This window comes from Narcine bancroftii, chromosome 4, assembly GCF_036971445.1.
Source record: "Narcine bancroftii isolate sNarBan1 chromosome 4, sNarBan1.hap1, whole genome shotgun sequence".
In the NCBI taxonomy this organism is placed as follows: domain Eukaryota; kingdom Metazoa; phylum Chordata; class Chondrichthyes; order Torpediniformes; family Narcinidae; genus Narcine; species Narcine bancroftii.
This window is the reverse complement of record NC_091472.1, coordinates 299738364-299752387: the sequence shown is the minus strand read 5'-3', so window position 1 is coordinate 299752387 and position 14024 is coordinate 299738364. Positions and strand designations below refer to the sequence as shown.

At 39.3% G+C, this 14024-nt stretch overlaps 1 protein-coding gene across 26 annotated transcripts in view; it reads left to right on the top strand.

Annotated features, from left to right (window-relative positions):
* The window catches only part of LOC138762153 (myosin-IIIb-like), a 550501-nt gene that overhangs the window by 137186 nt on the left and 399291 nt on the right, over positions 1 to 14024 (top strand). For 24 of the 26 annotated variants that reach the window (XR_011356778.1, XR_011356777.1, XR_011356779.1 and 21 more), the window contains 2 exons: positions 10885 to 10990; positions 13153 to 13269. Coding sequence is in view for 20 of the 26 variants with exons in the window: in XM_069935663.1 (XP_069791764.1) it covers positions 10885 to 10990; positions 13153 to 13269 (223 nt within the window). In the remaining 6 variants the exon portion in view is untranslated. The remainder of the gene's footprint in view (positions 1 to 10884; positions 10991 to 13152; positions 13270 to 14024) is intronic. The other 2 variants (XM_069935650.1, XM_069935669.1) reach the window with 2 other exon arrangements.

Below are 14024 nucleotides of genomic sequence, written 5' to 3'. Positions count from 1 at the left end.
GTGTTATTCTTAAATAACTTAGAGATGCAAGATTCAAATAACAGAAGAGACTTTTACTTACTAATGCCTTCCACCATCTCAGGAAACTGTTCACACACAAACCCATACATATACATATGCCCCACAGTGGTGGACCTCAGTTACTACAATGAGAAGGGTGTATTCTTACACGGTTACAAAATAGTTCACATTATCCTGACTATATAACATCCCTCCTCAAGATAAAGAAAAATTTAGTGTTCTTTATCACTTTCTTTCCAGTGCAACTTAAGTAACTGAACTTGTATACTAGTTTATTTGCACAACTATTTTTAAATAGTTCTCATCAATATTGCACTGGCAGCAGTAGGTTGCTTTGCCATCTTGTGGATTTGGTTGCAACTATTGGACTCTGTGTTGCTGGTATACATGTAGGTGATCTAGCTTGTTGTGCTTCAACTGACAGCTGCTGTGTTGATGGTATTAGTGGTTGTGGTCTCTTCACTTGATACCTCACTTGATATTGGTGTTGCAGGTTTTGCTGGTATTAAAGCTTTCTGCTTCATCACATCTTGTGTTGGCCGGATGTGAATTCTGTTCTTCCTCCGCTGATTGCCAGAGTCCGTCTCAACAATGTATGATCTTGGTGTCTCAGCTTCTCTGACCTTTGGTGGGGTCCATGTTTTCAACGTCGGCTCTTGAATATGCACATGCTGCCTTCTGAAGAGTTCTGGTAATATTTGTGCATGTTTGTTATAATGCTGGCGTCCTTCTTCTTGCATGTCAGCCAATCTTCTTGTTTCCTCCTGGTCTTCTGAAGGGTGTATTTTGCTTGGCAGAGTTGTTTTATATCTCCTGCCATTTCGAAGTTCCGCTGGGGACTTCATGCAAGCCCTTAAGGGTGTTGCTCATAATGGTAGAAGAGCTGGATATGGGTCTTCTTTTGTTTTGTGACATTTAACTAGTCTTCGTTTCAGTTTGCACTTGTCTTTCAATGAACCCATGACCTTTGGGGTAGTATGGGGATGATGTAGTGCTAACAACCCCATATTCTACAGCCAGATTTCTGAATTCTTGTGATGTGAACTGTGTTCCATTATCACATAATACTTGTTCGGATATTCCTTGTTCAGCAAGGAGTGCTCTCATTTCTGAGGTGATAGTTGACACTCTCAGGTCCTTCACCTTTTTGACGAATAAAAGCTTAGAGTAATAACAGGCTACCATTAAATACCACTCTTGATTCTCGATGAACAAGTCTGCTACAACTGTGTGCCATGGCCTGACAGGTAATTTTGTGGAAATCATTTCCTCTTTTTGTTGTGTGTTTCTATTGATCCTTTTGGATATCTTCTTCATCTGAATCCCATAATTGACAGAGATCAACTGCAATTCCTGGCAGCTATCCAGACCTAGAATTGCTGGTCCGTCTGCATCTACCACATAGAACATACAGACGATGTTTTTTCCCTTATGTCAGCCATTGTTCTTAGCTCTCCCTGCCTGCTTGATCATGGGTCCACCATAGGCCATTAATGTGAGATTTGCTGTTTCCAATGCACCTTCTTTTGTATACCCTTTTATTATGTTCTTTGGGAACATCTGGTGATAGAGTCTGAGTGGAAGGGCGTTGTTTGTGATTCAGTATCCAGCTTCACCTTTAGGTTAAATATTGTAGGTTTGCTCTGGATTGTCCTCTGTATTTGGATCCTTGTGTACAACTCACTTCCTTCTTTCTTATCACCAGACATCTCGTGAAGGTGTATGGATTCTATGTCCAGTATTTGGGTGTCGGAGTCCTCATTGTTGTTTCCTTTTATGTTGTGGATCTTTTTTTTTACTGGTACCAGACTTGCACAACTTTGTCCAGTGGTTTGCTTTACCCTGGCTCTACATTCAGAACCATATGCAGGGCATTTGTTTTGGTCATCGAAAGGGTGTTGTCTGCTGCACTTCCTGCAGGTCTTGGGGGTTTGCACTTATCTGATTGTGTTCTTTATAGCATCAACCCTTCCTTCTGTTTGCTGTAGGTGGGTCTGCATAGATAGGGATTTCATTTGCATCCTCATGGCTTCAAAGGCTCTGACTGTGTCTATAGCTTTGGCCGGCTTCAAGCTAACCTTCCCTATAAGAGATTTTGGCACTTTGGGATGGGCACTCCCCCATATTAGTTGATCAACTAATCTTTCCTCTATATCCTTCAATCTGCATTTTGCAGCAACAATTTTTAGTCTATTAAGGAAGTTATCAATAGTTTAATCAGTCTCTTGCATTAAGACTTGAAATTCATAGTGTTTAATTCTATGATTAGACCTGGGTTCAAGGTGAGAAGCAAACTTTGCAAATATCTGCTCTGAATCATTTTTCTCCACCTCTGTAAGTCAAGGTCTCACTCTCCTGTCCATAGAAGTATATAACTGAACTTCTCCTCTGCTGTTGCATTTTTAAAATAGCTTTTGAGTGGTAAATTGCACTTTTGCTGAAACTTTTAAAATGATTCAACAATGTCTTCAGCCTCCCAGTCCATCACTGGGTGAACTGCTGTTGCTCCAGCCATTTTTTTCAGTAATGTTTTTTCTCTTCTTCCCCTTTGTATTTTAGTGACTTACAATAAATTGTATGGCTTTATTCTTGTTCTTTTATACTGCTGCCATCATGTTATGTCTTTGTGTTACTTGGAAGGCTTCTTAAATAACTTAGAGATGCAAGTTTAAATAACAGAAGAGACTTTTACTTAGTAATGCCTTCCACCATCTCAGGAAACTGTTCACACACATAGATATACATATACATATGCCATACAGTTGTGCTCTTCAGTTACTACAGTGAGAAGGGTGTATTCTTAAGTGGTTACAAAATAGTTCACATTATTCAGACTATATAACATCTACAATGAAGTTCAATTTTTAAAAAAACTTGAAGAACCGCATATTCCTTTCCATTAACTGCTATTTCACCCCTGTTGCTTGAAATTAATGATTTCAGATATGTTATTTTCTAATTTATGCCAGAACTAGCCAATTCTGATGTCAGATTGGGTGTGAGTGTGGCTTTGAAGGTTTTTCAATTTTTTAAATTCTAGAAGTACAACGTCCCAGTTGCCATGCCGCATCTGAAGCATTGATCTGAGAGTTCTAGTTTTGATCTGTTTACTTTCTGCAGCGTTAGATACAGCAGGTGCAAGAAATTATATTGCACCAACCTGTACCTTGCATTGATAACCATGGTCATGCTGTCCCAGCATCTCTCATCAATTACAATGCCCAAGTCTGACACCCATCTTTCTCTCGGTCTATGGAGTCCCGGCTTGGGTCCATCCAACTGGAGCAAGAAATACATTGCAGTAATTAATTTCTTTCCACTCCCCCTTTGAATCATGGTCTCTAAGGCACTGCACCGAGGTAGGGCCATACTTGGACCTAATCTGTCCTGTAAAAAAGATCTTATTTGAAGATAGCAGTGGAATTTCTAATTTGGCAAATCATATTTACTTTTGAATTGCTCAGATGACAATAATTGTCCCTGCTCATAACAGTCCTCTATGCACCTGATACCATTATGGTCCAGGTGTCCACTGCTTGCCTCTCCTGCACAAAGCCTGTCTGGTCTTTATTTATTAATTTCAGTAAATGCAATGCCAATCTGGCCCCACTTTTTTTTTAACATTTTTTATTTTTCACACTATGAACCATACTGACCAAAATACACACAAACATTTCCCTCTTGAATATACACAGTGTCATTTTCTCCCCTTTTCCCCCTCCCTTCCCTCCCTCCTTCACCCCCCATCCCCACTCACTCAACGTTCAACATATATGATACATTAAACCCATTAAACAATGCCATCACACAATGAAAATAAACAAGAAATTTGTGTCATCTACTTTTACATACTGGGTCAGTTCATTTCGTCTTCTTCTCCTTCTGTCATTTTAGGCGGTGGAGGTCCGTGGTAGGACTTCTCTGTTGTGTTCCATGTACGGTTCCCAAATTTGTTCGAATACTGTGATGTTATTTCTTAAATTATATGTTATTTTTTCCAATGGAATACATTTATTCATTTCTATGTACCATTGCTGTATTCTCAGGCTATCTTCTAATTTCCAGGTTGACATAATACATTTTTTTGCTACAGCTAAGGCTATCATAATAAATTTTTTTTTGTGCTCCATCCAAATCGAATCCAAGTTCTTCTTATATTTCTTAGAAGAAAGATCTCTGGATTTTTTGGTATGTTGCTTTTTGTGATTTTATTTAATAACTGGTTTAGATCTTCCCAAAACTTTTCCACTTTCTCACATGCCCAAATTGGATGTACTGTTGTTCCCGTTTCCTTCTTACAGCGAAAACATCTGTCTGATACTGTTGGGTCCCATTTATTTAACTTTTGGGGCATGGTGTATAGCCTGTGTAACCAATTATATTGTATCATGCGTGACCTCATGTTTATTGTATTTCTCATAGTTCCGAAGCATAGCTTTTCCCATGTTTCATTCTTTATCTTTATGTTTATCAGATTTTTATCAAACAAGGGAAAAACCAGATTAGAGCTAGATAAAATAAGGGAGAAGGTACCTGAACATATACTATATAAGTGGGATGAAAAGTTGGTGCAACATAGGAATTCACCAGTACTGCACCATCGGCTCAACATTTGGATGAAGATTCACGTAGAAAGGAATAAAACAAATTATCAACTACCAAAACTAATACTGATGCAAAATAAACTAATCCCTTTCACAATAGATAATCTTTCCTTTAGAGAATGGAAGAGAAAAGGGATCAAAAGAATAGAAAATTGTTTTTCGGGAAATAAATTATTATCTTTTGATCAAATGAAGGACAAATATGGTATAACTCACAGTACAATGTTTGCATACCACCAACTGAAAACCTACTTGAAGGACAAATTGGGAAGCAGGCTGAGGTTACCAGAAGGAAGCAATTTTGAATATGTGATTACAGACACAATAATAATTAAAAGATTTATAACAAACATGTACATCAAACTTGTGATGGTAAATGGCCTCAGCCAGTGGTTCCATCACAAGTACAAAGAGAGCCGGTGATAGCTGGCACCCTTGTCTACTAGATCTAGTAAGTGGGAAAGCTGAAGAGATTTGTCCATTGGTTGTAACCTTTGCTTTGGGCGCATGGTATAGCGCCCTAATCCAATTTTGAAAAGTTGGGCCTAACCCCACCTTCTTCAGCACTTTAAATAAAAATTCCCACTCCAGATGATCAAAAAAGCCTTCTCTGCATGCAAGGAAACAGCCAATCCCTTCTCATTTTTTATTTGGACCATATGCATTACACTCAATAGTCTGCCTACGTTATCCACTGCTTGCCTGTCCTGCACAAAGCCTTTCTGGGCTTTATTTATTAATTTCGGTAAATGCAATGCCAATCTGTTTGCCAGGACCTTGGCAAGGATCTTATAATCAGTATTCAGCAGGGAGATTGGTCTATTAGAAGAAGGCAAAAGCAGATCTTTACCCTTATTAAGATCACCATAACAATCGCCATTGCAAAAGATTCCGGGAGGGTCCATGTCTCCCTTGTCTGGTCTATCACTTCCATATGCAGAGGCATTAGTAAATCCTTAAATTTTCAATAGAACTCAGGTGGGACTCCGTCCTCCTCCAGAGACTTGCCAGCTTGTAGTGTATTCAATGCTTTCCTCAGGTCTTCCTCTGTAAGAGGAAGGTCTAGTCCCTCCTGCTTCTCCAGGCTTAAATTTGGGAGAACTAATGTGGCCGGAAACTTGTCCATTCGATTAGAATCCCCAGTCAATTCAGATTTATGCAGTCCTTCATAAAATTCTCTGAAGGCCTCATTAATTTCCTTTGATTTATGTGAGATCTGGCCATTCCCTGTTTGTATTGCATTGATTGTTGTAGAGGCTTGTTCTTCCCTTAACTGCCAAGTAAGGACCTGGTGAGCTTGATCCCCCAACTCATAATAATTTTGCCTCAACCTTGTAAGGGCCTTCTCCATACTATATGTCTGAAGCATATTTTTATTCCAATTTCTTGTTTGTAAGAGCTCTATAGTGGTCCTCTGAGCCTGAGGTTTTTTTTGGAAAATTTTATTTATTAATCTTGACATGTCATGCAATAAAAAATACAAGTAAAGAAAAACATAAGGCATACATGATATTTTTGTAAATATACCCCCTGCAAGCCCCCACCCCTACCCTAACTCACCCACCCCTCCCCACCCCTCTCTAAACTACCTCAAAAGGAAAAACAAAAGTAAAAAATAAATAATAAAAAAGGAGTTAACAGCTATGTATAATTATCTACTCAATGCCATGGAGGATGCCATCTCCATCCGGGAAGAGAGAAAAAAATACTACCGTATTTCTAAGCCCTTATAATTTCATATATGGGCTCCACATCTTAATAAAAAAAGTTATCACATAAATTATGTTATCTTTTCCAATGGAATACGAGATCTCAACTCTATATGCCATCTTTGCATACTCAATTCAATGTAATTTTTCCAAGTAATCGCTATACATTTTCTAGCCATTGCCATTGCTAAGCGAATAAATGCAATTTGAAATTTCTCTAATTTTAACTGCAAAATCAATGTTGTGCTATATCTTAACAAAAATAACATTGAATCAAGTTCAAGTTTAAACTTAAACAAACCATCCAAAAATTCCATAATCCTGTACCAAAAGGGTTTCACCTTTTCACAAAGCCATACTGAATGTAAAAGGAACCAACCTCTTTACCACATCAAAAACACAAGTTGGAAGAACTAAATCTGTATTTCCTTAACATCTCAGGAGTTATGTAACACAGAAATCCAAGTCCTCTGAGTTTATCAGTTTTAATAATTTTTGTCTTGTTGCCCTTTTTATTCTTTTCCACTTGGCCCACCATTTCGTGCCGGCAGGATATTTATAAACTGATGAGGTTTCTCTTTCTCTGTAAAAAAAAATTCCTGTCCTCCCCACCCCCCTCCCTCCAGCAATATAATTTTCAAGGTAGCAGGATGATGTAGAACACAATCATAGCCCTTTTGCTTTGCTTAACCAGTTCAAAGTCTTTCCGCTTCTTGTGCAGAGCTGCACTAATATCTGGTTAAAAGAACACTTTTGACTCCCTGTACTCCAAGGGAGCTCCCCCTCTGAATTTCCCCTTTTGCCGCCACCCCTAATATTTTTTCACTATCTTGAAATATTTTAACTATAAGGATCGACCGGGGTCTTTGTCCCAGTCCTGGCTTAGGTTTAGGGCTCTAAAGGCTTTCTGTTTTAATAGGGGTTCCCAGCGCCTCCTTTCCTAGTACTTCGGGGATCCATTTAGTTAGGAACTCTAAGATTCCCCCCTCCCCCGGAGTCTTCTTTCAATTCCACTATTTTAATGTTGCAGCATTTTGTAAAGATCTCCAGCAAGTCCAACTTCCCCCAAACCTCATCTCTTTCTTTGAGGAGACCTTTAATTTCTTGTTCCATTGTGGCAATTCTATCCTCCTCTGCCCCAATCTTTCCTCTACCTCTGTCACCTGGCCTGTTATATTCACCAGGGCCCCCTCCATCCTAATTTTTCTGTCATGTCTCTGGCCCTTCTGTCTACTACCTTCTCCAACCTATTTTCCATTTGGGTCAGAGTCTGTAAAATGTCTCTCAAGGAGGAATCCGGGCCCTCACCCTCCCTTTTCTGTAACAGCCCGGCTTTCCAGTTTCTCCTGGCCTCATGGCTGGGACCCTCACACACTCGATTGCTGTCATTACCACCACCGCTGTCGTCACGCTAACCCTCATCTTTGACTTGACGGCCTTCACGATTGCTGTCCTGGTCAACCTCCTCCGCATCCTCGTCAGAGCTCATTAGTCCTGAGCTCGCGCTGGCTCCACTCAAGCCCGCTGCTCCCTGACTCAATGCACCGCTAGCGGACCCTGGCCGTTGGGCAGACTGCTGCTTGGTGTGCAAACTGCAAGGGAGAGGCAGCTATCCTCCCTTGCTCCAGTTCACTTGCTCCAAGGCTCTTATTGCCTTCTATGCCACTCGGGACCGTTCCTCTGCTCTGGGCACAGCCAGTTTGTGGAAATCCTGTTGGTGCTGAAGTTGGGGATGGGGGAGATTGCATCCTCCTTGATGGGTCTTGGGTCAGCACCGCCATTACTCCCTACGCGAGGCACCTTCACTTGCCTTGGATCCTTTTCGGGCTGTCAATTTCCTCGCTTTATTTTTCCTTGTTTTGCTGATTGAAACTTCCTCATCCTCTTCTTGTACTCAGACAGGATGTTTTCTCTTTTTTATCCCAGATTTTGGATTTTTAATGGTGTTTTCTGGTCTAGGTCTGGGTGCTGTTAGGACCTGCAACCTCCTAGATACTCACCATCACGTGACCTCTGAGTTGAATATTAAAAAAAAATATTTAGACATATAGCACGGTAACAGGCCATTTCGGTTCACCAGTCTGTGCCATCCAATTTACATCTAATTAATCTACAACCCTGATACATTTAGAACAGTGAGAGGAAACTGGAGCCGCTGGGGAAAAGCCAAGCAGAAACAGGGAGAACAAACAAACTCCTTACAGTTGGCATGAGATTCGAATCCCGATCCTGATTGCTAGCAGTGTAAAGGCGATGAGCTAACCTCTGCGCCAACTGTTCCACCCCATTTCTTTTATGCAAATGATTCTTGTCCTCCTGAGTATTTTCTAGTATGCTCTGTTTCCTGCATCTGCAGATTTCTGTATTTCATTCCCTCACCAGTTCCGATGTAGCTCTTTTTGTCTTTCTCTACAAACTGTCTGATGTGCTGGGTTTTCTCAATATTTTCCTTTTATTTCAGAATTCCAAGAACAGACGTCTTCTGTACCTCAATTACAACAGTTGTCTCTCTTCTCTGCCCTCTCTCTATGTACACCTCTTCCAGAAAGATTAATTGCCACCAGTGAGCCTCTGCAGCCTCTCTGAGTTTACATAAATCTGTAACATCTCTTGGTATGTATTCAAGGATAGATATTCCCTTGGTTCTCTATTACTCCCTCTTTTATGCAAGTCTAAACACTACTATTTTCTGCATTTCCCAGTTCTGAAGAACAATTATCATTCCAAAGGTTGAAGACATAAAATTAGATACTGTTACTCAAAACTCCCATTGGGTATTGCTGAAACAATCTAGGAGAGAAAGCCAGAGGTCAGAGTTGGGTGATATAAGGTAAAAACATCATGAGATGGGACCGGAGAAGGAGTCACCCAGTACTAAGGAGTAACAGAATGCAGATGTGACCTTGTACACTCAAGATAAGCTTGGCACTAACAAGAATGATGTGCAGCAGACTAACAGAGAAGAATAGCAACAGTTTATTCATTGGACAATGTCACGGTATGATAATTTACTAAGTACGTATCCTAAGGTATATAAAAAACACCACTTGCTGATAACGGCAGAATGCGCCTTCTCCAGCTAACACTGTTAGTTGCAAGTGTTACAATCCGGCAATAAAGAACAAAGAACCTTGATTTCGACTCAGTCTGGTGTCTGACTCACTCATTCATGAACAAAGCAGACCTAACAGTGAGTAGGTGGATAATTCTAGCTGGGAATTCAAGTTCACTCTTTCATACTAAACAGAGGCATGAATTAATGATTGATTCATAGATAGTTACAGAGATGTAATATATTGGCATTTGTGGGAGGTTATGGAGTTTGGATTGCTACATGAAGAGCCACTAGAGTCCAGCTGCTCACGGGGTATGTCAATAATTGACTATGTATATTTTGTAATTTACCCAAGTTTGCAGATGATGGATGTTTGGAGGATTCTGGTGATAGTTAGATTAAGTAAATGAGTAAGGAAATCTCAGATGTATATAATGTGGACAAATGAAAGGACAAATGAATCAGTAAAAAAAATACAAAAATAGAAATTGATTGGTTTTGGAAGGATCTGGATGTTCCTGCATAAATTACTGATATCATATGTTACTGATTTCATGCAAGTACAGCAAAGAATTAAAAGGCAAATTGTGCAATGATGTTTGTTGCAAGAGGATTTGAGCTAAAAGTTTTGGAAGTAAGTATCATCAACAACCGGTCCTAATCCAACCACACCGATAATATAGCCAAGAAAGCACACATACTCCTCTGCTGCTTCAAGAGTCTAAAGACTCAACATATCCCGAATGACTCTTACCAGTTTATGTTAATGTACCATAGAACATATCCTGCCCAAGTGCCTTACAGTTTGGTAATGGAAACTGTTCTGCCAAAGACTACAGGGAACTCCTTTGCCCAAGACTGCAAGACACTGCAGCTTGAACCACTATGTAAACAAACCTCCCTCCATTGACTCTATCTTCACCTCCATTGGCTCTATCTTCACCTCCATTGCCTCAGAAAAGCAGCCAAAGGATTTGCCTATCTGGTCACGCTCCCTATTCCCCCTTTCTATTGGACAAAAGAGACAAACTGTAAGGTTGAATACACATACTTGCATACTTTTCTACTGTTAGCAAAGTCTTCAATGGACCTTGCAGCATTTAACTGTACATTCCTTTTTAACCCTGTATCCTGTGCATTAGTTTTATGAGACTCTATGCACCCTGCATGTTTATTTTATTCTAACGTTATCCCTCACATTTCTGTTTTTAGTTGTGCACCACCAGCTATACTCTATAGATTGAACTGCCTGGATAGTATGCAAAGTTTTCATTGTATCTTGTTACATTTAACAATGACAATTTGATTAAATTCAAATGTCGTGTGAGGAGGATTAAGTAGAGAGGAACAATGTTCTTTAGCGTTTAGGAAGAAATTAAAGAGATGATCAATTTTAAAAATCCAGAATTTGTTTAATCAAAGCAATCAAATTGATTATTAATTGTTATGTATCCAAACAGTGTGTCAATCACTCTTGAATTTCTTCTGTTTTCAGCAGACAAGAGTACATCTGTAGAAGAAAAAGTCATCACATGAGGGTCTCCGAGAGCAGTGGTCAGAACATGTCTGATGACTTAGTCACCCTTGAATTCTTTGATGAGGTACAGTTGTCAAAAATGTTTCCTTTACTAGAGTAAATTTTATTCATAGTGTTAAAGATGTCATTTTCTAAATATGTTGAGATGCCAATTTTATAAATAAACATTAATTTATATATGCCAATTCCACAAACAATGGAAATTGGGCAGATTATTTCAGGATATCAATATCCGGTGCGGTCCTATATTGATGGAGAGCATAGGGGAAACAAAAACAGAAGATGCTTGACTTGGGGGTAACAAATCTTTTGAAGTTTCTTTGAGTTGAAGCTTATGATATTCTAAGAAACTTAGTACAATGTATCTATAGAACCACAGAAACAGACCCTTCAGCCCATCTAGACTGTGCTGAACTATTATTCTGCCTCTCCCAACAGACCTGCACCCAGGCCATTGTCTTCATATACTTCCCATCCAATTTCTGTCAAAATTGAGCCCACATTCACCATTTCAGCTGGCAGCTCATCCTACAATTTTACCACTCTCTGCATTGCCCCTAATTTTCCCTTCAAACATTTCATCTTTCACCCTGAATCCATGTCCTTAGTTCTTGTCTCATCCAACGTCGGTGGAAAATCTGCATGATGTGTTAGTTTACAAAAGCACAATGGCAGTATCTATGAACAAACAAAGACATTAATATTTCTGGACAATGATATTTCAGGTTGAAATATTAACTAGATTGCAGAAATATAAGTGATACTTTTCTGAATTCAACATCTGTTCAATGCATCATTGAGACAGTTTGCTCATCCCAAAGAATGAAAATCAGGTCAATTCCTTTTCCAAAAGTGAAAGATCTATCAGCGTAATATTCATTGGTATACTACTTGGTCCAATTAATGTTCTTTATCTTTCATATGATTTATAAAAATATGAATGTAAAAATATTTATACTTCTTATTTAAAATTAATAGTGGAATCTTTATAACTTGGTTGTCTTTAATTTTGGAGCAAGTTAGATTGCATTAATATTCCTATAATTTTTAAATGCTTTTGCCATCTTACCAAATGCCAATTAATTTCCACTTCAGCAATACCTGTGTTATTGCACATGTTTTACTACATAAATGTTTCCTGTGACTCCCAGTTCCTTTGTAAATGCCATCAGTGACACATCTAGGGAAAATAGTGCCTATGGAAAGCACCGAAATTGTGCCCCCCGGTTAAAACTTACTTTAACCCTTCGGCCTCCATGCCATCCACTTCACCTTCCCTACCTGTCCTCGCCACTGAAGAACCTGAAAATATTCATATCCAATGTAGTGTTGGATATATTGAGATATTGTAAAATAATCTATACCTTAAAAAACATGACAGTCATTTCAATTAAAAAAAACCTTTGCCTACTTCAAAGGCCAGCATTTGCTGAATGAAATCAGCGAGCAGCGTTCCCCAGAGGGGAGTGGCCAAAGTTAAAGATGTTGAGTGACTGTCATCGTCCCTGCAGGCACCCTATCTTACGAAGTTGCCGAACCCCACGCTCCAATTCATCCTTCAGAGTACACTCTCCTCAGCCCTGGCTCCAAGAAGGGACAGGGGAGGGTTTGGAGTCAGCATCAAGAGCTCCAATGTAGTCTGACGGGAGGGTTTGGAGTCAGGCATCGGGAGCTCCAGTTACCGGAGATCCCAACGCCCAACTCCGAACCCCTACATCGGCAGTTGTAGTCATACTACTAATACCAATTATTCTCTCACTAGTCTGAAAAGTATTATGTTTGAAATAAATCAGACAAGGGGTGTTGGGGCAGTTAGGCTTGGGGTTGGGGGGTTAATAATTTCTAGGCTTTGCCAGCAGTGGTGCCCAGGTCACATGCCCTGGCTGCCATACCCTAGATACACCTATGAATGCTATAATGTCTCCCAATTCTGGCAAATAAACTATGTAGGATGATGGCTGATTGGTATATTCAAGGAAGAAGATGAGGTCTGATCCTGATCATGAATACACAAAAGACACTTCTATGAAAATGCAAAACAATAACAGCTGTTTACTTTTCCATTTAGTATATCTCATCATGAACCCCCAAAAGATTCTAGCACAATTCTTAGTGATTTCACTCTATTTTAATTATTTTCTGTAGAAGTCTATTTTTTATTCATCACAAGTAATCAGCAACATATTTACAAGGCACCTTAATATTTTATCATTTTGATTTTTCAAGGATACCATCATCTATTGGCTACAGAGAAGGTATTCGGAGTTACAAATATACACCTATGTTGGAGATATATTAATTGCTTTCAACCCTTTCCAGGATTTGCCTATATACACACCAGAGGTAAAATCTAAGTTCTCATATGTTGGACAATTTTGCAGAGGTTTGAGGTGGATGTATTTTTGTTTAATACACCTCCACTTTTCCACAGACTAGATGAGATTGAACTTTGCTGTGGAATTCCCCTGTCTCTACATGACAATGGGAGTTTTGGAATAGTCAACAGAATTAATTGTTGAAAATCTAACCAGAGATGAGTGGGCAAAGGAGTTAAGGGTTATGGGGATAAGGCTGGAAAGGGGTACTGATGGTAGTGATCAGCCATGATCTGTAAAATGGCGGTGCTGGCTCGACGGGCCGAAGGGCCTAGTCCAGCTCCTATTGTCTATTGTCTATTGAGATATGGATATGTGTATTTGGACATGCAGCATGCATGGGACCAATTTTAGTCACACAAATAATGCTGAAACTTTGCTGTAATCAATGACTGACTAACTTTGTGAAAAGCTGGACCATATAAATCAGGAAAAATACCAATTATTTATAATTGTATAATTATTACCCCCAGAAGACATAAATAATTAATTGATCTCAACACAAGTGCTTAAAGAGTTTTTACAGTGGTTTTAAAAAAGGACATTTAAAAATATTTTTGTTTCAAATTACAATCTAGTAGTCCATGCTTTGAGAATTGCTGAACACCTCCATTGATAAGATATGTGGCCATTCACAGAAGGGTCAGTATTTTTCTCATTAAATATTGCAGAACCCACAAAACTAGGGTGGAAACTAGCTATTCTTGCTTTTGATGGATCGCC